The sequence below is a fragment of the Thrips palmi genome, unplaced genomic scaffold (genome assembly GCF_012932325.1).
Source record: "Thrips palmi isolate BJ-2018 unplaced genomic scaffold, TpBJ-2018v1 HiC_scaffold_15, whole genome shotgun sequence".
NCBI classification, from domain to species: Eukaryota; Metazoa; Arthropoda; class Insecta; order Thysanoptera; family Thripidae; genus Thrips; species Thrips palmi.
Window position 1 is genome coordinate 1,346,055 of NW_023144624.1, and position 27,338 is coordinate 1,373,392.

A 27,338-nucleotide genomic window follows, 5' to 3' on the forward strand; every position below is an offset into this window, starting at 1 on the left:
CCTAATTTCTACGTGCCCTCATCTAGAATTCTATACTTTCCCACCAAATTAGAGGACGCTACTGTAGTGAAGTTGGGCTCAAAAATTGATCGGGCAGGTACATTCTTTACATTTTATTTAATAATTATGTACATGCTATTCAAACTTTTTTCCAGTATTATACTATACACGATAAATAGGTGTTTTAAACTACATTTACAGTCAAGTATGCAATAATCTAACTAGAGGGAAAGGAAAACAAAGTAACAGGAGCTGCGAAGAAACTAATGCTCAAATGTAGTTATGATTCTACATTTCAAAATTGACGAGACAATCTCACAGTCAGTACTCTTCCTAAACTGTTAAAAGATGACAACAAAAGGGATATAGGTAGAATTGAAATAATTATGATTTTATTGCATGCACCTAACTTCACAGGCAGTCTTCATAAAAAATGTCACTAACAAAAGGCAGTTCACTTCAAATTAACACTTTCAAGGAATGTGAAACTGAACATGATTCGTAAAAATAAAATCTCCAACGTGGCTAACTATGGGCTAACCACATGAAGAAAACAAAACAACATTTTTAGGAGTGTCAGGACACAGTACACTGTGTGATTGGACCAAGACAAACGGAAATTAACTGTCTATGAATGCCTATCAAAGCATTTTCATTTCATATAAAACCATGAAAGGATTTACTGGGAGGCGCTGGTATCACATGCAGGTAAATTGCAGTTGTGTGACCCTGTGAGCTAAGATTAGAACCATTCAGGACTTCAAAATCATGCATGCTGCTACCACTCACCACTCAATAGTGAGATGATAGGGCTACAAGCAATGTAGCTTTGCCAGGATTTTGGCTGAAAATATTTCACACAGAAACGCAACACACACAGTTTTCAATTTGTAAAATTCTAATGGTCTAACCATACAAGCAAGAGTGACAAGTTGACACTAAAACTTCTATATCAAGCAGAAAATATGACAAACAAACTTGAGGAGCAGCCCCAGAGAACAATTAATTAAACACACAATTGTGGCAAGGAAAATAAAAGCAAGTTTGACGGGACCAATATCAGTGTTAAAATTCTAAAAGATACTGTAGTTTATTCTGTTTGTCTACACCTCTGAAAAGTTATGTGTATCACAAAGTACACATTTACTTAGAAAATGGTGTCTAATCCACTGACTTGAACGAATTATTTTGCAACATACAAGTGTGTATGTTGCAAACGAATTCAGTAAAATGAAGAGAACAGGGCTGACATTCAGGACATATATCACACAGACCTGATTTGACACTGGTGCTAGATATGAGTGTACTAAGAAGTGTAAAGAACGTACATAGATTCAGCCAATGCAACTTTCTCATAAATTATGAACTCTGACAATTCTCAACAATTATACAAATCATCAACAGTAAAAAACAAGCAACAAATAATAAAATTCAAAGAAAAAAAAACGATGTTAATCATTGTAAATAAGGAGTTCTCAGGCTTTTAGAAAATGGTCATGTCAAAGGGAACAAAACTGGTAGGTACAATAGAGATTTTTATCATCCATAAAGACTTCAATCCAGTACCATAGTTCCGTGAGGAATGACTGATACACGTAAGTTCCTGGTGTTGCAATAGTTCATCAAACCATTGACATATGACAGACTTCAAGAACTCGCAATTAAAATTTAAGCTACATTGGCCCAGTCTTCTGCACAAATGCACAAAGCAAGTTACAAATTCCTGTTTGGCACATAACAATACTATGAAAAAAAAAACCAAACAAATAATTTTACTTATATAATAGGGTAAAAAGGGTACATTGGGTACACGTCAAAATCAATTCCTAAATTTCATAAGAGGATTTACAACAACATTTTCAGTTTCTGTCAAGTTAGGTGTACAAAAATATGTGATACTAATCAAACATTGTTTTGATACAAGTACAGAAAATATATAAGACTGATCAAAAATCAAAACAAGCTAAAATGGTACACAAATGTTCAATAAGTTAAAGTAAAGACTATTCAAGCTTTTCTTCACATGTATAAAAGTTAACACTCATGGTTACAAGCACAAATCAATATCACAATAGCAGATAGACCTAACAATAATGTCCACACTTGGTTATTGGGCATTTAATCTAATAATAACAGGAGCAAGCAATTAAAGACTTTTGAATGACTGGGAAAATGTTTCACAGATAAACCCCAGATACACTCCACTTCCTTGCAGACTTAACTTCCCACATTACAATAGTTTTCAGCTGCTTTGCAATTGAAATAAATAAATTAATCTATGCTAAAACTTCAGGTCACCATGCAAAACAATCAATAAACAAAGCAAAGAACTTACAACTACTGTATCATGCCCAACAAACTACTAGAAGTAACTTTGTAAAGACATTATACTAATGGGCAAGAATTTGTCGTCTGCACAAAAATGCATAATTTAGCTTTTTCTTAGCAGAAGCATTACGGCATGCCTCACAAATAAGCTCTTAGCTAGCCAAGGAATTATAAATGGTGTGCTCAGGGTCATGATGTAAGCCACCAAAGAGAATGGTGGGATTGGTGATCAAAAGCAAGATAAATGATCCCCAAAATAACCACAGCATCAAACAGTTCTTACATCTATATTGAGCATTTACTTGAAATCTCTACAAAGGCAAAGATTTTGTCTGTCTGCATGAGGTTTAATCATTAAATTTGATGAACCAATGCAGTTCTGAAACTCTTAAGCAATGGTTTTCCCAAATAGAAATTTAGAGGGATCCTAATAAAAAGAGATACGGCCAACCATATTGCTCATAGTTCATGGTGGGTAACACTTTTGTCTCACCTGCTCGTGCAATCTCACCTAATAATAATAATAAAAAATTGTGTCCAAAAGAAAAGAAAAGCAAGCACTTCATTAACAATTGTCACCTAAACCCTCAAGATTTTTATGCAAATTTACGCTTTTATAAGCTTATTGCTGGATAAAAATTACCTGATTTGACATACATAAATAAATATCACATATTTAAATTTAACTGGAGTAGCAATGAAGTTACAAACTTCATGTCCCTCTACTAACATTTACTTTGTGACTGAGTTATTAAAGGTGAGGTATACAGTATACATTAACTGAATAGCATGATGGCACTGAGTTTTAGCTCCGTCTTGGCTCCAACACTTTTCAGTAGATGAATGACATTCATGCAACAAAGTGACAGCTTTTCACAACATACATACAAGGTACAAGATAAATGAGAACAAAGCTTGGGATGTCAAGATAAATTCAACTGCCACTTCACAAGAATATTTCACTACCGGTTTGGGGACCACAGACGGCTTAGTTTTCGTCAGAGATCATTGAAATCGGATGTGGCACCGAACATACGACGCTGAGGTTGAGGAGTGTAATGGAATCGAGCACGAATGCTGTCAAAACGGCGGACTTGGGGAGATCCAGGAGTTGAACTCGTACCACTTGTGTTGCTAGTACCAGTCATAAATCCACTTGTGCCATTAAAACTGCTAGGACCCCCTTCTGTAGAAAGTCTTCGAGGAGGGGGTTGAGGTGGTGAAGGTGAAACATACCTAAGGAATTAAATGAAACTTAGTGCAGTGCAATGGATAAAGAAATGTCGGTCGCATATGTATAGAAAACGTAAATGCTTACCTGCGAGGAAGCGATGGTGACACATCCAAGACTCCCCTTCTGACAGGAGAAACATCTAAGAAACTCCGTCTCCCAACAAGTGGGGAATATGACTGGGTTCCATCACTCAGACCCAAGCGACTGAGTCTTGGTGGAGGGTCTGGACTAGGTGGAGGGGGGCCAGGTGAGGCATGCCTTGTAGGTCGTGGGGGAGGAATCCGACTTGGACTACTTGGTGAGTTGCTTACGGAATTATTACTTCCGCCAATGCTAAATTTCAAATATGAAGTGAACCTCTTCTTTCCTAAATTGGATGACTCCTCTACCTTTGCATTATCTGGTTCATCATTAGCAATATGCAGGTTGATTGACTGTGCAGCAGAATAGCTGCCAGCTGGATTATGATGATGGTAATGATGCAGAACATGATTAAGGTTTTGCTGGTGTTGGTGTTGGTGTAATTGTTGTTGCTGCTGCTGCTGATGGTATAGTCTCTGCAAAACTAATGGGCTGCTATTTCCAAACACAGTCGGCTCTCTATAATTTGGTTGCGGAGGTTCTGATGGAAAGCGCTTCCTTCCCGGCACTGGTGAATTTATGAACCCAGAACTGCAATAATAATGACAATAATATTTAGGGATATCATTAAGACAAATAATTATCAAAATGTTCTTATCATTAAACAAGGTATTGGAATAAAGAAGACCATGCATTGCATACCCCACACTGGAGCGGTGAGTGTCCCATTCTGCAGCTCTTGCTTCCTGCGCCTGCCAAAATGCATGAGCTGGAGACATTGGCGGTGGAGTTGAACGTAAACCACTTGCTTCTATGGCAACAGGTTCTGCAGAATTAGCCATACGAGTTGAGTGGAACGGAGAAAATCGTCCTCCAAATGTAGAATCAGAGGAACCTACGGGACGCCTAAGGAAAATATGGATAAAATTTAACTATGGATGCAGTGATCTTCAATACATACTCACCACACCATAGACTACACTTACCTCACACTATTTGAAGAAGGGATAGACTCTCCATTTGAGTGGTTGTGAGACTGAAAGCCAGCCTGAGATGCAGTAACTTGATATTGAGAAGCAACAGGATAAAACATTCGACCTGTTTCAGATACAGATCGAACATGCTGAGGATAATGGGTTGGTGGATTGCATCTCACTGATGTAGATAGAGGAGCTGCCCCTGAGTACCTGAGAATACATTGCAAGAGCATTAATACAGAACATAGCTTCTTAATATCACTATTATTATTGTTCATATAAGTTTTGGTGGACGAAGGTACAATAGTTGTCCTGCAAATCTCTGCTTCAAGCTAAACACAAAACCCACAGGGGAAAAAGGCATGCACAAGTTAAAATACGATAAATCAAGAGCCCTAGTTCAAGCCAAACTCTTAAAACAAAACATGCAAATTTAACCACTCACCTGAGGTTGGTGAGACTATTTTATAGTGCAAAATAAACTTCTGAACCATTTGCCCAGTTAAATAAAACTAATCTAAATAGATACTGCTTAAACCAACAAGTCAAAATGAAAGCATTGGTTTGGATGAATTGCTTTTATTCATATTCTATATAGAATGTCTATTGATGCCTATTCAGGTTTTACTTTGATAAAGTGTATAGTGTATGTAGAAACAGGGAGATTTAAACAACTCAACACTAATTAATGTATAGCAACAAAGTTCAAAATAAAAATCAGTAACTTGCAAAGAAAATTTTAAAAAGTGTATTAACAATGTTAATTACAACTCTATAGCTAATTTACTCTACAACCCAAAACAATTACGAAAGCTTTGTAAAGAGCTCTTCTCTCTTTATTTTAGGGAGAGGGTAAAGGATTAAAGTAAATTAAAGGTTAAGACTGTGCTTTGAGCTTTATTACTAAAGGAAGGGCATTTCTATATAAAAAGACTGAAACACATAGCATGCACAAGGACTCCATTAAGGCTATGAAGAGCAGTTGCAAGAATCTACCAGGCATGAAATTCTTAAACTTAAAAGAAAAAAAGAACTACATAGATAATCAATACATGAATGGACCAACTTTGGCATAGCAAAATTATTACCAAATCATATTTGTGACAGCTTTGTGACATTGTGAGTTATTAAAGGTACATTATTATTCATAATGAAGTCTGTCTTTTATGCCGTTACATAAACAAAAACAAAAAAAAACATGCCGTTGTTTGACAGTTTGTATAATCAAGCACCGACCACGATAGTCTCCCGTAAAACACACAAATACCAGTAATGGGAGCCACAATGGTATAATGCACTAACTCAGCAGTACATTTCCAACACATGGACTCATGCAATGAAACAAGGCATAGGGAGGCCGAACATGCAAATAACTAAAAGTCATTCACCCCTCCTCCAACATCCTTCTTTCTCACAAATACTGATCAAAAATTTGGTACATACCAATCTTAGAGAGTTCTACATTTTGTTCCCTTTCATTATGAAAAAGCTTTTTAAAGAGTTGAATAGGGAGCATGGACAGGAATGCATCTGACCTGTGCCCAATACGACTGGCATTCAACATGTAAATTTTAAGTACCAGAAATAAATTGAATTTGTACACTGATACACTTTTTCGTGAGTATATTTACACCCACACTTTCTAGAATCATTGAAATGCAACTGGGAGACATGCAAACACATGGTTTGAAATGTTGAAGTTGCATGAGGTGCGTTACACCATTTTTTCTTTCAAATCCTGTCTAAGGCTTTTGATTAAAATTCTAGCTACAGATGGTAAAGTGACATTAAGTCTAGACGTTTATCACAGAAAAATACTCACTACAAGAGTGAAAAACAATCAACTTTCTCCAAAAAGTTCATTAAAGCCATTAGTCCAAGAAGGTCCTTTTTTTTCTTTTCAAGATGAAAGATTGTACATGACACAATGTATCAAACATATTACAAGTTCTTCAAAGAAAACTCACACCATTCCACATTAGTACTTTCAAGCAGAAAACCACAACCCTCTCTTCAAAACTTACACACAACAAACCAACAGAGACAACGCTCTACACATGCATATAAAGATAACAGCTACCCAAATGTTTTTTCAAATCACAGTCTTACTCAAAATGTACCAAAACTTTGTATTGTTAAAAAGGCAGCCTACTATCTGCTACCGTTGAAGGCCGGTATTACTCAGAGTTAATATTGCTTGGGAATGAAGTAACTACTTTCTCTATAAATAGAGAAAGCTGTTCAGAAACAATTGGACAATGATTGTCTGAACTGGTTTATACAGTCCAAAAATAATCTAAACCGTAATACAACTACAAACAATGCAAAATGAAATGAAACAGAAAAAAAGGAATCATAAATAATACTCCGCACTCAACATGTCAATACTAAAGCATTTTCTTAATATGTAGAAACTAAAGAGAAGGTATAAAAAGAATTCTGAAGCTATTTAATGGACATATAAATGTTTGTTTATAAATTCTAAAATGCACTTATCATCTCTTGAGCCACGGAAGTCAGACTTTTAGACACAATATGGTAAAGTTATAGACTTTTAAATCAAATAGTAATAACCAAGAAAATAAAAAAAAAAAAAACTTGAAAATCACTCACAAGAATCTTCCCAAATGTGGGGTGGGTTATTTTATGTTTACTTTATACTAGACAAAATTCTTCACTGATTGAAGGTCAAATTTTAACTTCAAGTTGTTGCAATAAAGGAAAATTAAAAATAAGATTGGCAAACTTGCAGTTTTAAGCTAATCATTTTCTCAACATGAGTTAGTGTCTTCAAAATGTTTAAATTTGAGGTGTCAGAGTGTCAAAAACTTGCCATAACCAAGCCGTTCAGCAAGATGACATTTTGAATGGCCACAGGACATGAACACTTCCATAAAATTATATTACTCCTGGAATCCCCAAATTCTAAAACATATCCAGGCAGATTTAAAATAAGTTGCGGGGCAGGGGGGAGGAATTTAATTACCATCACCCATCACCACTAACAGTTACACTCAAGAAGGTTATAAAATGTCATGCATCTATGAAAAAACATTTCACCCACAATCAGTCATGAGGCCAGTCAAAATCACCAAGATCCAGCACTTCAAATTACTTTGTAAGATAAATAAATGGGGAAAAAAGAAATCAATGAAACTGAGGTTGAAACAACAAAAGGAAGCTGCAGGGTAGAAAGTAGTTTTCACTAATTCAAACACATGCCACAATTACTATAGTTCAAACAATTACAAATCAACAAATTCATTAAAGCCAAGGTTAATACAAAAGAAAATAGGATCTTTCATATGATAGAAGTAATCTTTCAGTACAAGATTGCTTGATTGCCAAAATCTACATACTATTCCTAGCAATAAGCAGGATGGTATTGCAAAAAATTATGAAAAAACCTCTTTATAGAAACCTACCTTCTAACAGGGGAATTCAAGGCTGGACCTGAAGTGACAGAGCAGTTGGTAGTGGTTGTAGTTGAAGACGTTGAAATTTGAGTTGGAGATATTTGATTCACAGAGCTGTTTTTTACTGGTTTGGGCGCAGCTGGAAGTTCTTTAGGTGGAGTATTTAATTCCGATGCATACCATTCAGCCACATTGACTTCTGTTGTTTCAAACTTCTTTATAAATGGATGAAGCAGCAACTTGCGATACTTTGGTCTATGCGTGTAGTCTTTAGTTAAACTGAAACACAGGAAAAGTGAAGAGCCATATATCAGCAGGGATGTTAGCTCCACTTCACCTGGTGGACAATAACAATAACTCATACATACCAACAGTTGACAAAATCACGAAATTCTTCACTAAAATTTTGATCAAGAGGAAGTCTAGGAGGATCACTTGTGAGAACCTTTGTGAGAACTTCAAAGTCTGTGACACAATTGCTATAAGGGAAAACTCCTGTAGCCAGCTCAACAAGTGTGATGCCAAGGCTCCAAACGTCAGCCCGAATATCATAGTTAGGTCGACTTGGGTCAATTCTTTCAGGCTGTAAAGGAAGGATTAATGATTTACAAAACATCAGTCACAGTGAGTATTGGAAATAAAGAAAAGAGACCAAGAAGTGCAAGAAACTTTTGCTTACCGCCATATATGCAGCACAGCCAGCACTCCTAGTTTGAGCCTTTGAGTCAACTAAACGACCAGAAATTCCAAAATCACAAAGTTTCACATTCCCTCTTTCATCAAGTAAAATGTTAGAAGGTTTAACGTCTCTATGAATAACACCATGTTTCTCTTTCAGATAATCTAAAGCTTTCACTGTCTGAAAATAGAAAGTCACAATTTGTTTATTATAAGGACTTTACTAACGTCAAAAAGAAAGATACAAAATTTTAGATAAACTTACTGCTACAGTAACTTTGCCAAGAATATGTTCTGGAATAGGTTTCCTTAAGCGTTTCAGTAACTTGTCAAAACATGTATCCATAAGCTCCATGCAAATCCAGACATCAGCTTCCAAGATGAAACAGCCTACACATTGTACAATGAAAGGACAGTCTGACTTGAGTACTACCTCTATGTCCATAGTGATGCGTTTATTTTCATCACTATTTCCTGATCTCCTCATTTGCTAGAATGAAAAAAAAGAATGACAGAGCTATTATGAAAGCCAAACAATGATTTTAATAAATAATACAGGATATTAATTGAAATCTATAGGACTATACCTTTACAGCAATTACAGCATCACTTGGCTTGTGGAGCATTTTCACTACATGACCACAAGTGCCATTCCCTAGCTCCCCCAAACGCTCCAAATCATGAACTTGCGTGCGATATTCCTGAGGATGACAGGCAAACATTAATACTAGTACTTAATACCATGAAGCCATATTACAAATCCAATTACAAAGAAATTTAATAACCTGTCCATTGATTTTGAGAAGACCACTTCTTTTAATGATTTCTTGCCATCGGTTATCATCTTCTTTGGTGGTTTGCTGAGGTTTAGGCTGGGAAAATGGTAATTCCATAGGTCTCTTTGGAGTCCCCTGACCAGTGGTAGATACTGAAATATGAGTAACAGCAAAATATTAAACAACACCTTCCAAGCCTTAATTTTATAAAGAAGAGCTATTTTTTTCAATGAAAATGGTAACAAATTAAGATTAACAGGGGAGGGCCATAAACTGTTGAGGTTATGTCTGCCATTACAGTTGTGTTCGCGTAGGAAACTCCAGAAATTACCCCCACCAATCTTGAGTTGAACACATTGAACTAACACGTTGCTAAATTGTAAATATCAACAAATATTTTCAATAAGAATGGAGTGTTGCATTGAAATTTGAGGACATAGGTTAATGGCTCTTGAGTACTCAAAGCCTGGTCAGAAGACCTGCCTGACATGGCTGTGCTCATCAAGACAGTCAGTTCAATGTCAGCAATACATATACTGACAATGAAGTGCATAAAAAAGCTTGAGTTGTCAACTATGTGTCTTCAAACTCAATTTCGAGACAAAAGCAGGAGGGGACTGATGGGATGAGTCCACACTCCATGATACTCACATCTACTTGGCCGAGCAGGCCTTTCACTCCCATGACCATCGTTGCTAGAACCGGGCCGTAAACTCGGAATGTTTGTTGGCCTAGTCGGGAGAAATCGCGCTTGAATACTATTTATTTTATCCTCCAACGAAGAGGTCGACATCTTCCTCCTGCCGTGTTCCCTGCTCCCTGCGATGAAAAACATCAAGTGTTTTCGTTTTTAACTGTGGTTCTTCTGCCAACTGTTGGCTGAGAGACAGCGCACCAATGTCAAACAGCCGAGGTCACAGTAAAAAAAGTCAACAGAACTGGAGTAAAGTCCGCTAAAGAATTCACCACAAATGCAGACTGAACACTGACAGACACTATGGAGAGAAAAGCCCGTTTCTTTCAGAAAAATACAACCAAACTCTCATGTTGGGTTCGAGCGCTGAGAGACTAAAGCGGAGAAAAGTGGAACTAAGCAGAAGCGGGCTGGAATGAATGCACCCGTCAAACCGAAACTGAAACTGAAACCAGTCCGCTCGGCTGCGCCCTGATACTCTTTATCTCCGTGTATGCTCGATGCGGCGAATGGTGCAAGAATTCCATCAGTACAGGTGTACAGGTGCCTGATGGGTGGCCTACCCAGCAGGCGGTTCCCACAGCCCCCGCAGCGCACCTGCCCATCAACCACCACCACCACGCCCCCCGTCCTATCCAGAACCCCGACTCCAAAGTGAGGTAGGCCAAGGACGGGAACGGCCAAACCGGTTAACGAATGAAGCTTACCGTGTTGCCCGCAATGTTTTCGTTTATTGTCGAAGAGCGGGCGGCAATCGGGCAGACTCCATTCGCACGCAGCCCAACGCCCCTCTACTTGCGCGTCGCCATGGCGTCGCACAGCACAGCGTCACACCGGGTTGCCCCCTTTGGTGGCCGCGCGCCGCGCCGGGTCGCCGTCGCTGCCGTCGCCGCAGAGAGGGGCTGACGGCCGTCCTGTCAGGCCGAGGCGAGGCGGTTCAGTGTTCAGTGGACTTGCAGGCAGGCCCCAGGCAGCCCCGGTCATTGCGGCGATTGCGGCGCGACGAGCACCACAATGGCCGACATCATGACAAGCACCGGCGCGGCCGTCAACAGCCGGCTCCCGCACGGCGCTGGGATGCTGCAGGGGAAGGTGGCCGTCGTCACGGGTAAGCACCGCGGTGGGGTCTGCCCGGCTCTGCCTCCCCGCGCGGCAGGGATGCTGCAAGGTGGCCGTCCCCAGGGGCGGCGTGCAGCAAGGTGCAGCCCTGCCTCCAACATCGGCTCTTCGCCTGCAGGTGCAGGCAGCGGCATCGGGCGCAGCACGTGCCTGGCCATGGCGCGCGAGGGGGCGCTCCTGGCGCTGGCCGACATCAACGAGGCCGCCGTCGCGGAGACGCTGTCCCTTCTGGCCGAGGCTGACGACGCCCGCCGCCACCTGACGCTGCGCCTGGACGTGACGGACGAGGCCGCGGTGGAGGACGCGGTGCGCGCCGTGCAGGACTTCTTCGGCAGGCCAGCCGACGTGATCGTCAACAGTGCGGGCATCATGGGGCCCGTGACTGCCCTGCTGGACCTGGACGTCAAGGAGCTGCGTGCCGCCTACAGGATCAACGTGGAGGTGGGTCCAAAGGGCGTCCAAAGTAACGGAAACGGAGTGCAGGAAAACACGTCATTGTGTCAGCCTAATTTTCATACAAAGTTACATTTTTGTGGCAATTTTTGTTGCTTTGGAAAGTCTTTGGATTCGCCGCAGGTAATGAACCGATCGCGTGGCCTGTCTCTCTTATTGCTCCCTTCTTTGTACAGCTTGCCGAAATCGTTCGAGCATACAGGCTTCGTTTTTATTCGACGGGGACGAAAGCTGGGGCCCTGAACCGGGTACAAGCCGCGGAACCGAGAAAAACGTCGGAAAAACGCAACAACTTGAGACATGGCGTTTGACAGGACACTCTTCTCCCTTCCGCGGCGGCGACGCGAGTCGAGTGAACTGATAACGGCGATAGCGCCTCGGCCGCGAGTTCACTGACATTAATCTGGCGGTCGGGTTTGGCGATAACGCGGACTTCTTTGTTTCTCACGCGACAGTGACATCCAATTCGAGCACCTGCATCAGAGAAAAAGAGGGGGGAGTAATGGAGTAGTAAAACAACAGAGGTTGGCGCCAAGAGGTCGAGCAATCGCCGTGCGGAGGTGCGGAGGCACACCTCACCAGGGCTGGTGGCAGGTACGAGCTGCTGAAGCTCTCCGAGGAGCTCTCGGCAAAGGTGAAGAGTCTCCGCGCCCCTGGGACTCTCCTGTCTCAGCTGGGATAAGATACTAGCGACGGCGAGGCGAATGTGTTGCCTACCTCCACGGCGCTAGCCCACTGGCCACTGGCCCCGCCTCCACTGCGAGCCACTGCACCGTGTCGTGACGTTGCAGGGCACGTTCCTGGTGATGCGGTCCTTCGTGCGCGCACTGAAGGAGGCGGGGCGGCCTGGTGCCGTCGTCAACATCAGCAGCGTGGGCCGACTGACTTGCTTCCCGAAGCGCGGCCACTACGCCGCCACCAAGGGGGCCGTGAGCGTGCTCAGCCAGACCGCCTCCAGGGAGTGGGCACCGTGAGTTCGCCAAACAGCTTTCAAACTGCGCTTAGGACTCCCTAGATATCTCAACTCCCAGCTCCTCCTGGAGGATTACCCGAAAGTCATATTAAAGTCAAAATGACTAAATTCCCGTGAATGTCCCTATATCAGTTTGAGTAGGCGACCAGTTTGAAGTCATGATGATTCAGGTTGACGTAACTCATGCTGCTCCTCGGGTCGTTGACTTCCTCGACTGCTCGCAGGCTGGGCATCCGCTGCAACTCGGTGCTGCCCGGTATGGTGGACACCCCCATGACCCAGGGGGGCGCACCACCCGGCGTCCGCGAGCAAATGTGCAAGAGCATGACCTCACTGGGTCGGATGGCACAGCCGGAGGGTGAGAATATTTTTGATGGACAAAAGAGCAGAAAGAACTCGATGTTGACTGAAGTAACCGACCTCTCACAATCCGCAGAGATCGCCGAGGTGGTCGTCTTCTTGGCATCCGACCGCAGCAGCTACATGACCGGCGCGGAGGTGCCTGTTTCCGGCGGCATCTTCGGGGCGGTGTGAGAGTGAGGGTCGCATGGAGCATCGGACCACCTCGGGCTGGGACGCACAACCTACCTATCTGGCAGCGGACAAATTCGTTCTCTAACTAATAATTATTATTTAGATTTGTTTCCTTTCATTTGCATTTGTGACACCAAAGATTATTGAATACACCTCACTTCTTTCCCCCAAAATGGCCTTCTTGTTACACGTGGCAAGTGCTCGCGACCAAACAAACTTGACCCACTTTTATCGTTTCGAAACCAGTCGCGTGCGCTTAGTTTTAATCATTGCACGCGTCCCCGCTGACGAAATCTGCCATCGTGTCCAATACATGTAAATGCTGTGACTGCCGTTAACGAGCTCTAATAGCGAGTGCAGGCAAGTGAGCCAGGGCGCTGCGGCGCGCTGCCGCGTCCAAGAGGGAGGGGGCAGGCGGGGCAACGCACGCTCGCTGGCCTGCAGGCCGGCACCACGCCGCTTTGACCGTCACCGCCTCAGAGCCTCGCAGCAGACGGCGGGCTTTGCCACCACTTTGGATCCTGTTCCGGGCGAGGCGAGACCTTGGCTGGCCTTGGCCACGGTGGTGCGGTACGGCGGCACCCTTGATCGGACCCCGGACTGGGCGGTACGGTATGGCGTGACCGCCAACCAGTCCAGTGCAGCCAACCTTCATTTGCCTGCATATCCCGACCGGCTGAAAGGAACCACACGCTCCGGGCACCCGCGCCGTCTCCAGTCCTCGCTGAGCAGTTGGGCAATCCTTCCAGCAAGCTGACAGGTTGCGCCTTAAAAATAAAAACAAAATGACTCATCGGCGAATGCACGCGGGCAGGGCCCAGAGAGTCGTCTCCAACGCCTGTCGCAGCCCGGACACGGTGGTCGAGCGCTTCTCTAACGCCTGCCATAAGTAGGGTAGGCAAGCCCGTCGCACTTCCCTGTCACGTTAGTCGGGCGGCTGCCTACCTCGAAGGCGGCTCTCTAACGCCTGCCGGTAGGCAAGCCAGTCGCACTTCCCTGTCACGTTAGTCGGGCGGCTGCCTACCTCGACCATTACCACTATCATTAAGGGCTAGACCACACATGATCGTATGGCCGCCGGAGTCATTTGCATCAGACTCTCTTGCCTGTCTGTGTTTAGAACAACTAAATTGAGTTTCAAACTCACTTCCAAAGGTACAGGACAAATAAACAGGCAACAGAGTTATAGAAGGATGTTTTTTTTATTTATTCTTACACTATTATAAATTTGATAAAGCGAAAAATATTGTTTAGGCAAAATTTTTAATTAAATGTTAATTTAATGTTTCTTTTTCAGTCGCTTTGCTTGTCTGTGTGCTTTGTAGTGCGTCTTCTTCTGGTCTGCTATTATCTCTGCATAGCGCTTCTTGGTGGACTTCTGGAATTCAGCATCAGCCAGGAGTTCATCAACAAGAGTCTTCTTGCGATCCTTCTTTGGAATGCGGCTGTGATAGAAGTCAGCAGCAGACTCAACAATACGCCCAACCTAAAAGAAACATTTATCAATAACTCTTGCAAGTGAAAATAAAGCAAAACTCTGCTAAAACTATGACAATCAAGTTCCAACCTGGAAATATTTAGGGAGTGTCTTGAAGTCATTTTTCTTGTAGAAATGTTTAGGATCCAGAGAGGAACGCATTTTGAGGATTTCTAGATCATTTTTCATTTCTTCTGTAAGTTCAGGAGCTTTCATGTTATACCAGTTTTTGCCAGTTGATTTTGCTCTTTCCTCCTGTAATAGAGAAAGATGTACATGCCAACAGTTGATTCTTTCAAAATGGTTGTATGTAGCTTGGGAACATAAAATCATGTACCTTTCGCTTTCTTGCAATTAGACGGCGTCCTTCATCATATGATGGAAGTGAATGTAGTTTTTCGAGACCTGGCTGCAGGACACTTTTTTCCAATGCTTTATCTGGATCAGCAAGACGCCTGACCATTTCACAAGATTGTAATTCTTGACAAGTAGATACTTTGGGCGAATCACTGCGCAATTGTAAATTTTTGGATGGCTGAGATTGTAACGTTTTAGATGGCAATTCTCCAAAGTCTAAGTATGTGTCATCTAAGTCATATTCTTTATCCTTTGAGGACCTGAAAAAAAGAAAACAATAGTGAGGAATGAAACAATAATTTGATACAACTAGTTTAAAAGCTCTGACAGATGGCTGAGACCTTGAAGTGACAGTGGCTGGCTTATATTTCTGTGGCATAGGAATAAATGTGAAATCTGCAAGTTTCAAAAGTGAATAAATATTAAAATAATAAATTCCACAGTAACATAAATTTGTTTCACAAGCAGATACAACATTCCTTACCATCGTCACTCTCATCATCACTAGATCTAATGTTACTAGGATCAATTTGACCTTTGACGTCAACAAAGAATGACATGTTGACCGATACTCATGCAAGTGGTATCACCGAGTGTATTTGGTACAGCTAAAGATTTAGAAACTGGCTCGTCCTTGCAAATACTTCTCCGAGTCACAACAACACATGGACACGAAACTGTAAGGTTATGTTTACGGGAGTTTTGACTGGTCGATTTTCCATAGATATTCCCTTCGTCTATTCACAGGATAGCTTTCTGCTTTATTTACCCGCCAAGCACTGTATGATTCAAAATACTTCTCGTATTTAGCTATTTGCGCAGGGGGAAGGCCAGAATACCGAGAGAAGGAAGCACTTTTATGAGACTAGAATCGTACTTTTAATCGACTAGACCTGTATTATCACGCATACAAGTACACTGGGTACAATCACTGAAAACAGTCAACAGTCCTATTGATGAAGAATTGGAACAGATCGGACATTCAGTAACTTTCAGTTACTCCACTTCTGAAATACATTTTATTACACAAAAATGTGTAGTTACATGACAGTATTTTTTTTTTAGAAAAAGTATCACATCATCTTGGTACAAGGACTAGAAAATAAATAGTACCACCACAGGTTTCTTTAAAAGGACGGAGTCTGTGAGATCAATAGTCCAATCACAAATTACATAGTGAGGTGCATAAAGAGTAAGATGGAAACGTCAAGAATATACTAATGGTATTCAGACAAATGTGAGAACAATATCACATAACATATTATTCAAAATTGCAAAAGAAACGTCAGTCTGTGCACTCAAAAACACAAAATAAAGTCGAACGTGAAACAATGTGTCAAAAATTAAAAATAAAAAAGTTCAAAAAAATAGAAAGAAAACGGACGGAGTGACAGCAGTGGCGTGCGCGGGAGGGGGGGGGTCATGCTCCCCCCCCCCATTGGCCACTAGAAGCCGCCAGGAAGGTAGGCAAATTGCGTCACTTTCCCCCTGTAAGTAGGCAAAAAGCATGGCCTGACCCCTCCCTTTCAAAATTTGTGCGCACGCCACTGAGTGACAGAGTGACTATCTACTTGGCGGCGGCCAGAGGCCCTCCTCGGCTGGGCCGGTTGCCCGGCTGGCCGACCTGGCGGACCTGCTGGGTGAACCACGTGACGCCCTCCTCCAGCCCCTCGCCCGTCACGGCGTTGGAGGCGCAGATGTGCCACGGCTTGTCCAGGATGCGGTCCAGCCCCAGCCCGGCCGCGATCTTGACGGACGACAGGGCGTCGCGCTGGTCCATCTTGTTGGCCAGGAAGAGGATGGGCAGCGCGCGCCCCGCCACGTCCGGATGCTGCAGCAGCAGGTCCAGCTCGTGGCGCACCACGGCCAGCCTCAGCCGGTCGCTCGAGTCCACCACGAAGATGATGCCCTGGCAGTCTTTGTAGTAGAACTCCCACAGGTCGCGGTAGCGGCCCTGACCGGACATGTCCAGCGCAGTGAAGCCGACATTTTGGTCTGCAACAGGGCCATTTTCACTTTACTTGGAGAATTACTTTCCGTAATGCAAACCACAGGCAAAAGTCTGACTTTCAAACTGGAATGACACTGTTGGTGTGCCGTCAATGTGCGTTTGTAAAATGATTTAAAATGGTGCAATAACAAACATAAAAGGCACTTCACATTGAAAAATATATTTATTGCAATAAGTAGAATTTTTATAACAAATAATTATGCATGAGAAAAACTAACATCATTTTAACAAGTTACAAAAAAAAAAAACATAAAATCACTTTTATATGTCTGGTTTCCAATCAGGATGAGCCCACTCAGGCATTGGTGAAGAGAAACACCAATCATTTCCACTGTATTCTAAAGCATGGAGGTGAAACCCAAAGTCTTTCATATTTATAATCAAATGCAAAGGGCACACCTCACAATTACTGTCAATCACAGCTTTTGAAGGGTCAACAATAGGTCCCTTTGCTAATACGTTCCAAGGCTCATAGACTATTTCTCCTGGTCTCACATCTTCTTTACAGTTCCATCGTGTCCTCTCTGATTCCCAAGCCTTTATAATTTCTGCAGAAGAGCGAACCTGGTGACTTCCCTTTCCTCTTTCTGGACCATACATTGGGTTGTTATAAAGTGGATCATTGTGGATGGGAAAACCCAGGTACTGCAAATGGACTCGCAGCTGATGAGTGCGACCCGTCAAAGGCTTACATAGGACAACACTTGTGTTCGATTGAGTGTTGTAGCTCAACCGTTGAAAGGTTGATTTAGAAAGCTTCCCCTCACCACTAACCTTCATGATTCGAGTTCTTAAGTCAATAGGAGTAAGAGCTCCATCAAAAGTTACTCTTTCTTCTGGAAATTTACCTGCCACCCTTGCAACATAGATTTTAGATGCCTCTCTGTGCTTCATTTGAGAGGCAAAATAAGCAGCTGCTGACTTGTTTCTTGCAAAGATCATAACACCACTTGTTCCCATGTCTAGTCTATGAAAAACATGTAAATCTAGCATCTGGTATTCTCGGGCCAAAAGGAACAGAAGGGTATTGTGCTGATATCTACCAGTTGGGTGTATTGGTATGCTAGGAGGTTTATTTATTACAATGATATGCGAATCTTTATGCAGAATATCAACTTTTAGATCGCTTACAGGTAGCTCATGCCGATGCATTCCATGTTGCACTTTGTCTCCTAGCTTTGATATTACATAATCCTTTGATGTCAGAGACCCATTAACAGTTATGGATCCATTAAGAATATCCCTTTCAACCCAATTCTCATCCATTATGGAATAAAAAGTAGCTTTCAATACCTGCTCTAGAGTCTGACCCAACCACCTATGTTTTACAAATATGTCATATGTATGATAGTAGGGATAGACATGCCTAAATCCATTATGAAAAAAATATGATGTCTGATTGAAACATTTTTCCCACTTAGATATCTTTAATTTGACCTTATTCCATTCATCCTGAGCAAAACCAGAATAGTTTGGGCACTTAATCATAGGTGTATGCGCTTCAAAACAAGATGGAAACGATTCGTTTGCAACTTTACAAAACCTTCTTTTGTGTTGTAAACAAATTATTGAAAATCTACATACTTTTGAATTTCTCGATGTTGAAGCCAACTGTAGGAACGATCTCTGTAGACTTGTCATCTTCAGCTTTGAAATGATTTAGAACAGTAGTTTTGCCACTGTTGTTCAATCCCACGACCAATACTTTTACTTCTTGTTTGCGTAAACCAAAAAGGGTCACAAGCTTGTCCAATAGACCCATTAAGATCAAATTCAGAGAATCATGAACTGAAAGAAGCATAAAGTTGAATTAAAATTTGAAAATCAAATTAGTCATTGTGATATAATTCGAAAAGTAGGGGAAAAATACTGCAATAACCTTCATTACCTTGGAGTGAAATAACTGAAGTGCAAGATAACTTAAGCAGGCCTCTTACTTCTCAGAAATTGGAATTTTTATCATGAAATCTTAAAAAGATTAGAGCTGCACATGCTTTTCAAGAAATTATTCAACAGAAATAGCACCCGGAGCGTCTGCTCGTGGGAACTGTTTACTTTTTAGACCTTCAGCTGTTTCAAAGGTGATGAAAAATTTGTCTCATGTTTCCAATCAGATATGAGAAATTAACATCCCTTACTGGAACTTCCCCTCTTATGGAATTGATCTTGCTACAGGTGACATCCAATTTGTTGCTTTTTTACTTATTGTTTCTGATGGCTAGTTGAAGAATCAAAGAGTCAGTTTTTGGTTTGATGCTTTTGAAAATATATATTTCAGTGAATCTTCAACAAAATAATCTCAATCATAGCATTGAATAGGAAATAACAATCTAAGCTCCTAAAATAAAATACAACATACATAATTACCACACAACTCACCTAAAGCCTGTGTAGAATTGAAAATTGATATCTGTTTACAATTTGAAATTCCTACACTGTTACATGTTACAAGATAAAAAACCACAGAATAACAATATAAATTCACTTTTAAAAATCACCATGGCATTGTACATGCACACACAATACAAATGTAATAATAGGACTGCAACTTACACATATAGAAATAATAACAATAATGCTGTTACACCCACATTGATTAAGTCTAAATCAAGATAACAAGTTAAAAAGATTACTCATCAAGTCACAGGGTAAAATAACATAATTAATAAAACATAGAGATGTATTTGTCTCACCATATCACCTTTCTACTTAGAATTGTAATTATGAGGAGTTGTTCGCCTCCGATTAGTGGGTTGGCGCTGACGAGCTAAAAATGACTGACCTTGACCAGAATTAAGCGCAGCTAAATGTTGATCTACAGCTTCTCTATGGCGACTGAGCCCGAGAGTGTGAAGAGCAGAGCTCATAAGCCGGCCCTCCAACTCTATTTCTTGTTTACACTTTTCTTTGTTCCTTTGCAGTTCTTCAATCATTTGATCTTTTTCACTTAACTGGCTACAAAGAACATTAACATCCATGTTGGGAAGTACCTTTTTAGGCTCCAGACTATTAATGACAGTTTTAGCTTTCTCCATACACCTCTTATATTTTTCTTCAATCGCCTGCTTTTCTTGATCTTTACGCTTTAATTGTTCTTCTAGATTTTGATACTCAACATCTTTACGTTTTAATGTTTCCTCAAGAGATAAAATTTCTTGACGGCTCTTCTTTAAACTCTCCTGGAAGGTGTGTCGGCTTTCCTCTAATGCAACTTCTTTCTGTTCCATTTGGTTGTTTCGACGATCTTTTTCATCTTGAGCTTGCTTCAGTTGTACTCTTAGTTCATGAACATGACTCTTGAGGTCTGCTCCCCCTTCCGCATGCTTCTCCATTAATTCACTAACCTACATGGGCAAAATACAAGACGAGTTCAAACCAAAGTTTCAAGACGAGTCTTAAAAGTTTTCATTTCTACATAAATGATGTATCAACTTACCTGACTCTCTAGCTCAATCATACGTTGATTCATTCTTCTGTTTTCAGCAGTAAGCATTTCATTGCGTTGGTTGGTATCATCTAGGAGGGCTTGAACAATGGCTACTTTCTCTTCCTCTGGGCCACGTTGGTTGAGTTTCAACAATTTGTTCTCATGTTCAAGACGCATTAGCCGCTGTCTTACATCAGGGGGAATCATCCCTTCAGACATGTCATCTTCAGCAGAATGAGCACCAGGTGAAACTGTTGTGGGTTGAGCTTGCATCTGCAGACACTTCAGTTCCTCATTGTTCTCTCTCAATGTATCACGCTCCAGGATAAGTCTTTCCTTTTCTCTTTGAGCAGCAGTCAATTTTTCTGCAGCCTTTCTACTTTCAAATGCTACTCGGTCAGCTCGTTTTGTTTCCTGTTTCAAAACAAAATTGATGAGCAATGAAAGTCAATTAAAAACATCTTTAAGAAATTAATTATATTTTAGCACAACTTACCTCAGCCAATTGAGAGTGCAATTCAGCAACTTGTTTCTTGTATTGTTCCAGTTGAGGCCTCCAGGTTCCAGATTTCTTCACATCATCCTCCAGTTGCAAGTTTTGCTGAACTAGTTCTAAATTTTTGTCCTCTAGAAGTTTCAGCTGCCTTTTCATATCACTGGCTTCATCAAGTTTCTTTTTGTAGCTTGCAATTGTTGCCTCATATTGACCAACTCGATCTGCAGTCTCACGTAAAATATCAACTTCGTCCTTGAGGTGTTGTGCCTCTTCTGCCTTGCGCTGAAGCTCATCAGTTCTCATCCTCAAATCTTGAAGTTCGCGATCCTGGTGCTCCACTTTAGCACGATAATCATCTCTTGCAGTTTCTACCTTGTACAGTTCCTACAAATGGTGGAAAATAATTAAATATTGACACATCAAGGCAAGAAAAATATAGAAAAATCTCAGAAAAGCAACTAAAAAGAATAAAATACCTCTTTAACAGAATCAAGTTGCTTTCTGAGCTCTTGAAGACGATTCCCACTTCCAATATTAGCTTCCTCAGCTTCCAATTGGCGAAGACGTTCTTGAACACGGCGATTTTCTTGGAGAATGCTGGCTTTTTCTTCTTGCAGTAAACTTGCCTGAAGGTCAAGCTCTTGGCACCTTCTGGCAAGTTCATCTCTTGCTTCCACAGCCTGCTCAAGTTCAGCAAGAACTCTTGTTAACTGAGGACCATCAGGGTCCAAACTAGGTGCTAAGCTGGCTGTTGCACTTCCAACATTGCCTTCTAATGCTTGAATACTCTGCATAATAACTTGCTGGACATCTTCTTCCATTGCCATAATAGCAGTGATATAATCTTGCTTTTGGTTGCAGTTTACTGCACATCCTAAAACTAGCTGCAATAATTTTCCCAATTCTCCCTCATCACAGTATTCGCCAATGCGATTAACATCTGGCTTGACGCTGTCTGGGAGGGTTTGATTAAAGCCTTCTTGGTACAAATCAACAATTTTTTCCACTATTTTCTTTAAGTTGCTAACTTTCAGTCTCCAATTGTCCCCGACATCAGTTTTTATTTTAGCAAGCCATGAGTTCGAGAACCATTCTGGAGCTATTTGGTTCAGCGCTTGAGCAACAGCAACCCCATCGCTAGTTTCTTGAGGTGTAGAGTGGAGTGCAGATAAGTTTAAAGTGTGAAGCCACGTCAATAAACTCTGACACAGCTCCATTTCGTCTTCCTTTGATCAGAAATTCCAAGGCATAACCTGAAATGCACGTAAAATATTCCAGGTTAACCATTTTCTGACATTAACACCAATGTGATTGAACAATGTGAAGTGTAAGTATATCCAACTATGGATTTAAAGTGGAAAAACTTCCGTTTCCAACATTAGAAAAGAGATAATACAGAAAATGTGAGGGGTGGTGAGTAGTGACATACACTGGTGCATCTGTCATGCATCAAACCAAATAATTAGAAAGGTGAAATTTGTGTGAATATCAAGGAAAAGCTTACAAGTAAAATAATAAAATCATACCAAGGAGGCATAATTTTTCAGGAAGGAAGGGAAAGACATAAGGTTAAGATAAAGTTTGCCCCAGGAGGTTATGGTCGTACTTAAGTTCTCGTACGATGTTGCGTAGATCATAAGGTTTACTAATCCATGTTTTAAAATAGCTCACCCAAGTTGTAAACAGATAGATCCAGTCTCCAAGTGATGGAAATTTTTTTCCTTTTCAAATGAAAACAACTAAACACATATCTAAACACTCCTTTGGATAAAACAAAATAGATAAGTAGAGAGGTCGAGGTGGAGGGGGGAGGAGGGGGAGGGGAGGGAAAGTACGATGCATCATCACCTGGCCAACGCACCAGCACGAAACTGAAGGTTCTGTTTGTGCCTGTCATTTGGTGCGAGGTCCGCACGCATTTTCTATGTGTGATTTATTTACGCAGTTTTGGAGTGGCGTGGTGGTGTTAGCGACAGTTAAGTCAAGTTCTAGTTCTGATTTAGTGAGTTTCTTTACTTCTTTTGACACGTGCATGTTGGTAGGTTCGTAGAAGCCTGGGATAAGTTTTGGCGGGCTCTTATTTGAGTTTGGGCTTTCACCGGGAAGGTTTGGCTTTGATAGTTAATTTTGCAAAGGTGATTTCAAAAGAAGACTATTATTGCGTTGTTTTGTTTTTTGTTGTCGGTAATACAAGCCATCCTTCGTTTGCTTCGGGTTTGTTTCTATGTTGTTCTTCTCTTGCCGCCTCAACACAAAAAGTGGCACAACCACCTATATAGTCGTTTTCTTCACTCTATTTGTTCTTGCTCGTACGCTCGACAACTCAAAACAATCATTAAACATTAAGTAATAAATTAATCGATGGTTTTCTGCTCTCAGTCTTCTTGAGGCCACACCACGCTCTCTATCCAATGCACGTAGGTGGCCACCCTGGTGTAGACGCCGGGCAGGCCGATGCCGCAGGGAGGGCCGAAGGACACCAGCCCGACCACCCTGTACTGGCAGTAGGGGTCCACGTTGGTGGGGACCTGCAGGGGGCCGCCAGAGTCTCCCTGCGAACAGACGAACACGCCAACGGTTCAATCTCGCTGTAAGGTTCCCGCCTGGCGCCTGGAGTCCGGAGGGAAGCCCCAGAGACGCGCTGTGGCGTTCCTTGCACTGTACAACTTGTACAACCGGCGACTTGGTCGCTCTGTGTCTCTCGAACTCGTGTTAGACATCCCGCAAGGCCGTGCCGCAAGGGTACGAGAGGGACAGAGCGACGAAGCGCTGCAGGCAGCTGCGTCACTCGGCAGACTGCCATAGAGCGGCACTCTCCAGCGAGAGGCATTTATCAATGCACCGCATGGGTGCAGCCATCTACTTCTTGGAACGGGAAAACCGAATTCCGATCGGCTGATTCGCAGTGTAGGCGAATTGAGGGGATTACCGGGCAGGTGTCTTTGGGCGACGCTCCTCCGGCGCAGAGCTGCGAGTCGATGATGCCGCGACTCAGCTTGCTGTCCGCCGTCACGTTGATGGCGCTGCGGCAGTGGTCCGTGGGGATCACGGCGAGGTTCACCTTGAGCAGGTGCTCGCTCTGGTCCTCCGCTGCAACCAACAAACGATTCAGCAAACGTCAGTGTGGCGTTTGAGCGCGCGGATAGCGGCGGGACGACGTGGGCCTTACAGGGTCCGGTGGCGCCCCAGCCCGTGGCGATGGCGTTCAGCCCCGTGGGGTCGCCGTCGGAGTCCGTGTGCAGGCACGCAGGCCGCACGTAGTCGTTGATGACCGCCGGCCTGCAAAGCAAGCAAAGCAAGCACCAGTCCCGTTAGAACGCGCCACCGCGCGCCGCGAGTTTGAGGTGGAAAGTCGGTGCGCCGCACTGCGCCGCACTGCGCCGCTCACCGCTGCAGCCGGAGCAGGGCGATGTCGTGGTAGCGCAGGCTGCTGCGGTAGTTGGGGTGCGTGATGATCTCCGCCACCTCCAGGAGCTGCGGCGAGGCGTTGGGGTGGGGCGCGGCCGTGCGGTTCAGCGCCCCCAGCAACGCCCACCGCACCGCCAGCCTGCCGGACAGCAACAGCAGCACGTGAGTGCGAGCAAGTCACCTCAACATTGACTCGAGGACGGCGACTGCCGGCGACCGCCATGCTCACCCGCTGGACCGCGAGATCTGGCAGTGCGCCGCCGTGAGGACGAAGTTGGGGGAGATGAGGGTGCCGCCGCACGCGTAGTCGATCTGTTTCCTGGCGCCGTAGCCGAGCAGCACCTGTCGGGAGAAGTGTGTTTGCATTTCACGTCCTCTCGGATAGGCTGTGACTCGACGCACCCCTCGCCTCTCACCATGTGCGGGAACTCCATGGGGTCCACCTGCTTGCCCCCGGAGATGAGCTCGACGCGGTAGTGGCAGCGGTCCGTGACGTCGGTGCCGCCCAGCATGAGGGCGGCCGAGGGCTCCTCCTGGCACACGTACTGCACGTACTCGCGGCACTCTGCGGCAGACAAGCGAGTGGTCAGCGCGAGCGGGCGCGAGCGGGCGGCCGCGGGTTCGCGCCCCGTTAGCGGCACCTAGTTTCACGGAGCAATTACTTGTCCGTTTGGATCGAGATTCGGCGGCGAGGTGCTTATTATCGCCAATTATCACCTTCCTCCAATCCATGTCGCCGTGACGTCACCGCCGCTATTAACTTTGTCGAGGCAGTCCCTGTCCCCGTCAGTGTCAGTCGAAGGCCGCCAAGGCCACGCGGCCGTGGCGGCAGAGGCGCGGCGGGCGGGGAAGGCCAAGGGGAAGGCCCAGCCCAGCCGGCCTCGGTACTCTACTCACTTTGCCTGGCGATGTCGCCGGGGCGGTACCGGCGGTTGGAGTCCCACTGCTGCTTCTGCTGCTGCAGTTGCTGCAGGCTCTGCTTGCAGGTGACGGGCTCGACGGGCTCGACGCCGCCCGGTCGGGGCGTCGCCATGACGCGGTTGTCGGCGTCCTCCTCGGGGCAGCACACGTTGGGCTGGCGGCCGACGAAGCCGCACAGCTGCAGCAACAAAATGGTCACTTTTATGGCGATGACGTCCGAGTGAGGTGGGGATCGCCCCCGAGGCCGCCCGGGAGCGGCCAGGACCGCGTCGAGGGTGCGAGACGAGTCCAATCAGCCCAGTACTGTACCTGGGGATACATGTTGTTCCTGAGCTCGCGCAGAGCGCTGGGGCAGGTCGTCAGCATGCGGCACTGGCCCGTCGCGTTGCGCCCCTGGTGGAAGCATGGCTCCGCTGCGATTCGAAAACATGGCGTCAGTGTCTGCGAGTTGGTGACGGTATGTGTTTTACCACCCCTTGCAGGCCGGCTGTTGAAAAGTCAACAAACCTGCCCCGGCATCGACGATGCGTCCCTGTCCGCAGCACACAGCACACCGACGAAAGCGGCAATAACAACGTACACACACGAACGTGCTCGTGTGGGACAAGGTCCCCTGGCACCGCTTCAAAGCGCTTTCTCAGGCTGTCCTCTGGACAGAGTGCCGCCGCCCGGCGAAGAGAATCCGGTGGATCGCGGCGTTCGTTGTCGGGGCTTGCACAAAACGCCGCGTCCTGAGTTCAAACTCCCACACAACGTGTAACCCGATGAACGCGATGCACTTACTCGACGTGAGCTGCTCCTTGGGGAAGCGGAGGCCGGCGCTCGCGGCCGCGGCCTGGGCGGGCCGCGGCAGCAACACGCAGAGGGCCAGGGCCGCCAACGGGAGCCTCTGCGCCTGCATGGCCGCCAGCATGGCCGCCAGCATGGCCGGTGCACTTGTGGGCGGCGAAGGCGCAGGCGAAGTGAGTGGAGCCGAGTGCGGCCGGGCCAGGCTGCCGACTGCCACTCCACTCGTAGTCGTCCTGCAGGTCCTTCTCCGGCGGCCGCGACCGCCTTTCTGGCTTTTGCCTCGCCTTTGCCGGCTTTGCCTCCGTGACGCACATTCGCAGTTTTCCTCGCCGGCTCGGTCTCGGCTCCACCGACTTCGGCTCGGCTTCGGTTAGCTGGACGAGTTCGAACGGCCGAAGAGGAGAGGGATAAGTGACTGCGAGTCCCAAGGCGCCGTGCGAAGCGCGAAGCAGCGCGAAGCAGCGCGAAGCGTTGCGGAGTGCACCTCCACTCTCGCTTGTGCTACTGTACTGCACTTTCTGCTAACCTCCAGCCATGTGGTTCTGAATTTCAAGTTCCAAGACGTACCGCACCACCATGAGACCATGGCACCACGGAGTGCGGGTGCCAAACCATGGTCCTCAGTGAACCACCCCGACCCATTCAGAGAGGTCTTGCCGTGTGGTCCTGCCCACCTCTCGTCGTCCAGCCAGACATTAGTTTCATTTGCCGCTGCCAACTGCCAGGCCAGCGGAGCGGACTCGACCCTGCCGTCCTGCGGTCCGATGCCGCAGTCCAGCAGACAAGTCCGTCACTGTGGTCTAAGCCACGCTGATAAGGAACCCTCCTGAAACCTGCAGTCACGCGCAGCGCGAGCATTCTGCATCGGGCGTTCCCCGCGTCGCCGCGTCGCCGCGTCGCCGCTCGAGTCCCCAAGGGGGCCCACCGAGACTACCGAGACGCATTGGCGCCGGTGGGTAGGCAGCCGATCGGACACCCGCGGCAAGTGGGCGGCCTGCCTGTCGCGCGGAAGGGGCTCCTCTGCAGGCCCTCTGCGTCCTAAGTACGAAGGTACCGGTTCCTAATTCCGCCGAAAAGCCTGCCTTATCGCGGGACAGCAAAACACGGGCTGAGCCGGAGGAAGGCAGAAGGCAGGACGGAAGGCAAGGATCGCTGGGATTGAGCGCCAGCCCGTGTGTGCTTCGGCTCG

The 27,338-nt window shown here is 44.8% G+C and overlaps 6 protein-coding genes across 8 annotated transcripts; 1 reads left to right on the forward strand and 5 right to left on the reverse strand.

The window, feature by feature from the left end:
* Positions 1–98: 98 nt before the first annotated feature.
* Positions 99–10,620, reverse strand: LOC117641320 (dual specificity mitogen-activated protein kinase kinase hemipterous-like). The gene is made up of 11 exons (XM_034378541.1): positions 10,142–10,620; positions 9,500–9,642; positions 9,302–9,415; positions 8,980–9,204; positions 8,716–8,895; positions 8,405–8,619; positions 8,046–8,315; positions 4,630–4,830; positions 4,346–4,549; positions 3,647–4,234; positions 99–3,564 (listed from the first exon to the last, which is right to left on the reverse strand). The coding sequence occupies exons 1-11, from the start codon at positions 10,323–10,325 to the stop codon at positions 3,327–3,329; spliced, it is 2,562 nt and encodes an 853-aa protein (XP_034234432.1). The 5' UTR covers positions 10,326–10,620; the 3' UTR covers positions 99–3,326.
* Positions 10,621–11,066: 446 nt separating this feature from the next.
* LOC117641325 (estradiol 17-beta-dehydrogenase 8) lies at positions 11,067–13,436 on the forward strand. Its single transcript, XM_034378548.1, has 5 exons — positions 11,067–11,292; positions 11,422–11,744; positions 12,548–12,726; positions 12,954–13,087; positions 13,166–13,436. Exons 1-5 carry the CDS (start codon positions 11,199–11,201, stop codon positions 13,261–13,263), a joined length of 828 nt encoding a protein of 275 aa, XP_034234439.1. The 5' UTR covers positions 11,067–11,198; the 3' UTR covers positions 13,264–13,436.
* A 1,010-nt stretch (positions 13,437–14,446) lies between these two features.
* LOC117641326 (deoxynucleotidyltransferase terminal-interacting protein 2-like) lies at positions 14,447–15,808 on the reverse strand. The gene is made up of 5 exons (XM_034378549.1): positions 15,582–15,808; positions 15,439–15,493; positions 15,078–15,357; positions 14,831–14,995; positions 14,447–14,749 (listed from the first exon to the last, which is right to left on the reverse strand). The coding sequence occupies exons 1-5, from the start codon at positions 15,655–15,657 to the stop codon at positions 14,543–14,545; spliced, it is 783 nt and encodes a 260-aa protein (XP_034234440.1). The 5' UTR covers positions 15,658–15,808; the 3' UTR covers positions 14,447–14,542.
* A 228-nt stretch (positions 15,809–16,036) lies between these two features.
* Positions 16,037–19,252, reverse strand: LOC117641328 (ADP-ribosylation factor-like protein 6). Its single transcript, XM_034378553.1, has 3 exons — positions 18,997–19,252; positions 18,693–18,896; positions 16,037–17,092 (listed from the first exon to the last, which is right to left on the reverse strand). Exons 2-3 carry the CDS (start codon positions 18,868–18,870, stop codon positions 16,665–16,667), a joined length of 606 nt encoding a protein of 201 aa, XP_034234444.1. The 5' UTR covers positions 18,871–18,896; positions 18,997–19,252; the 3' UTR covers positions 16,037–16,664.
* Positions 19,253–19,350: 98 nt separating this feature from the next.
* Positions 19,351–22,857, reverse strand: LOC117641322 (protein Hook homolog 3). The gene is made up of 5 exons (XM_034378542.1): positions 22,703–22,857; positions 21,508–22,284; positions 21,032–21,415; positions 20,545–20,949; positions 19,351–20,452 (listed from the first exon to the last, which is right to left on the reverse strand). Exons 2-5 carry the CDS (start codon positions 22,246–22,248, stop codon positions 19,814–19,816), a joined length of 2,169 nt encoding a protein of 722 aa, XP_034234433.1. The 5' UTR covers positions 22,249–22,284; positions 22,703–22,857; the 3' UTR covers positions 19,351–19,813.
* A 310-nt stretch (positions 22,858–23,167) lies between these two features.
* LOC117641323 (serine protease Hayan-like) lies at positions 23,168–26,426 on the reverse strand. Of its 3 annotated transcripts, none has more exons than XM_034378543.1 (9): positions 26,144–26,426; positions 25,670–25,773; positions 25,337–25,538; positions 24,856–25,004; positions 24,669–24,781; positions 24,420–24,578; positions 24,201–24,310; positions 23,961–24,121; positions 23,168–23,583 (listed from the first exon to the last, which is right to left on the reverse strand). In XM_034378543.1, the coding sequence occupies exons 1-9, from the start codon at positions 26,283–26,285 to the stop codon at positions 23,407–23,409; spliced, it is 1,317 nt and encodes a 438-aa protein (XP_034234434.1). In that variant the 5' UTR covers positions 26,286–26,426; the 3' UTR covers positions 23,168–23,406. The 3 variants fall into 3 exon arrangements, with proteins under 3 accessions (XP_034234434.1, XP_034234437.1, XP_034234435.1); XM_034378546.1 differs by lacking the exon at positions 26,144–26,426 and adding an exon at positions 25,868–26,093; XM_034378544.1 differs by lacking the exon at positions 24,420–24,578 and having other exon boundaries at positions 26,144–26,425.
* Between the last annotated feature and the right edge of the window lie 912 nt (positions 26,427–27,338).

Bases quoted from the DNA above. Each gene is read 5' to 3' on its own strand.
- LOC117641322 (XM_034378542.1), bottom strand. From the start codon at position 22,248: ATGGAGCTGTGTCAGAGTTTATTGACGTGGCTTCACACTTTAAACTTA. The intron at 21,416-21,507 runs GTATTTTATTCT...CACCATTTGTAG, and splicing joins AACTTGATTCTGTTAAAGAG to GAACTGTACAAGGTAGAAAC. The intron at 20,950-21,031 runs GTAAGTTGTGCT...GTTTTGAAACAG, and splicing joins TGCACTCTCAATTGGCTGAG to GAAACAAAACGAGCTGACCG.
- LOC117641325 (XM_034378548.1), top strand. From the start codon at position 11,199: ATGGCCGACATCATGACAAGCACCGGCGCGGCCGTCAACAGCCGGCTC. The intron at 11,745-12,547 runs GTGGGTCCAAAG...GTGACGTTGCAG, and splicing joins CCTACAGGATCAACGTGGAG to GGCACGTTCCTGGTGATGCG. The intron at 12,727-12,953 runs GTGAGTTCGCCA...GACTGCTCGCAG, and splicing joins GCCTCCAGGGAGTGGGCACC to GCTGGGCATCCGCTGCAACT.
- LOC117641323 (XM_034378543.1), bottom strand. From the start codon at position 26,285: ATGCTGGCGGCCATGCTGGCGGCCATGCAGGCGCAGAGGCTCCCGTTG. The intron at 25,774-26,143 runs GTAAGTGCATCG...TTCGAATCGCAG, and splicing joins CAAGGAGCAGCTCACGTCGA to CGGAGCCATGCTTCCACCAG. The intron at 23,584-23,960 runs GTAATCCCCTCA...GTCTGTTCGCAG, and splicing joins CGCCCAAAGACACCTGCCCG to GGAGACTCTGGCGGCCCCCT.
- LOC117641326 (XM_034378549.1), bottom strand. From the start codon at position 15,657: ATGTCATTCTTTGTTGACGTCAAAGGTCAAATTGATCCTAGTAACATT. The intron at 15,494-15,581 runs GTAAGGAATGTT...TGAAACTTGCAG, and splicing joins TGATGATGAGAGTGACGATG to ATTTCACATTTATTCCTATG. The intron at 15,358-15,438 runs GTCTCAGCCATC...TCTTTTTTTCAG, and splicing joins CCAGCCACTGTCACTTCAAG to GTCCTCAAAGGATAAAGAAT.
- LOC117641320 (XM_034378541.1), bottom strand. From the start codon at position 10,325: ATGTTTTTCATCGCAGGGAGCAGGGAACACGGCAGGAGGAAGATGTCG. The intron at 9,205-9,301 runs GTATAGTCCTAT...TTTTCATTCTAG, and splicing joins ATGCTGTAATTGCTGTAAAG to CAAATGAGGAGATCAGGAAA. The intron at 4,550-4,629 runs GTAAGTGTAGTC...TATTTTCCTTAG, and splicing joins CCTTCTTCAAATAGTGTGAG to GCGTCCCGTAGGTTCCTCTG.
- LOC117641328 (XM_034378553.1), bottom strand. From the start codon at position 18,870: ATGGGTCTATTGGACAAGCTTGTGACCCTTTTTGGTTTACGCAAACAA. The intron at 17,093-18,692 runs GTATGTAGATTT...GCCCTGTTGCAG, and splicing joins CAACATCGAGAAATTCAAAA to ACCAAAATGTCGGCTTCACT.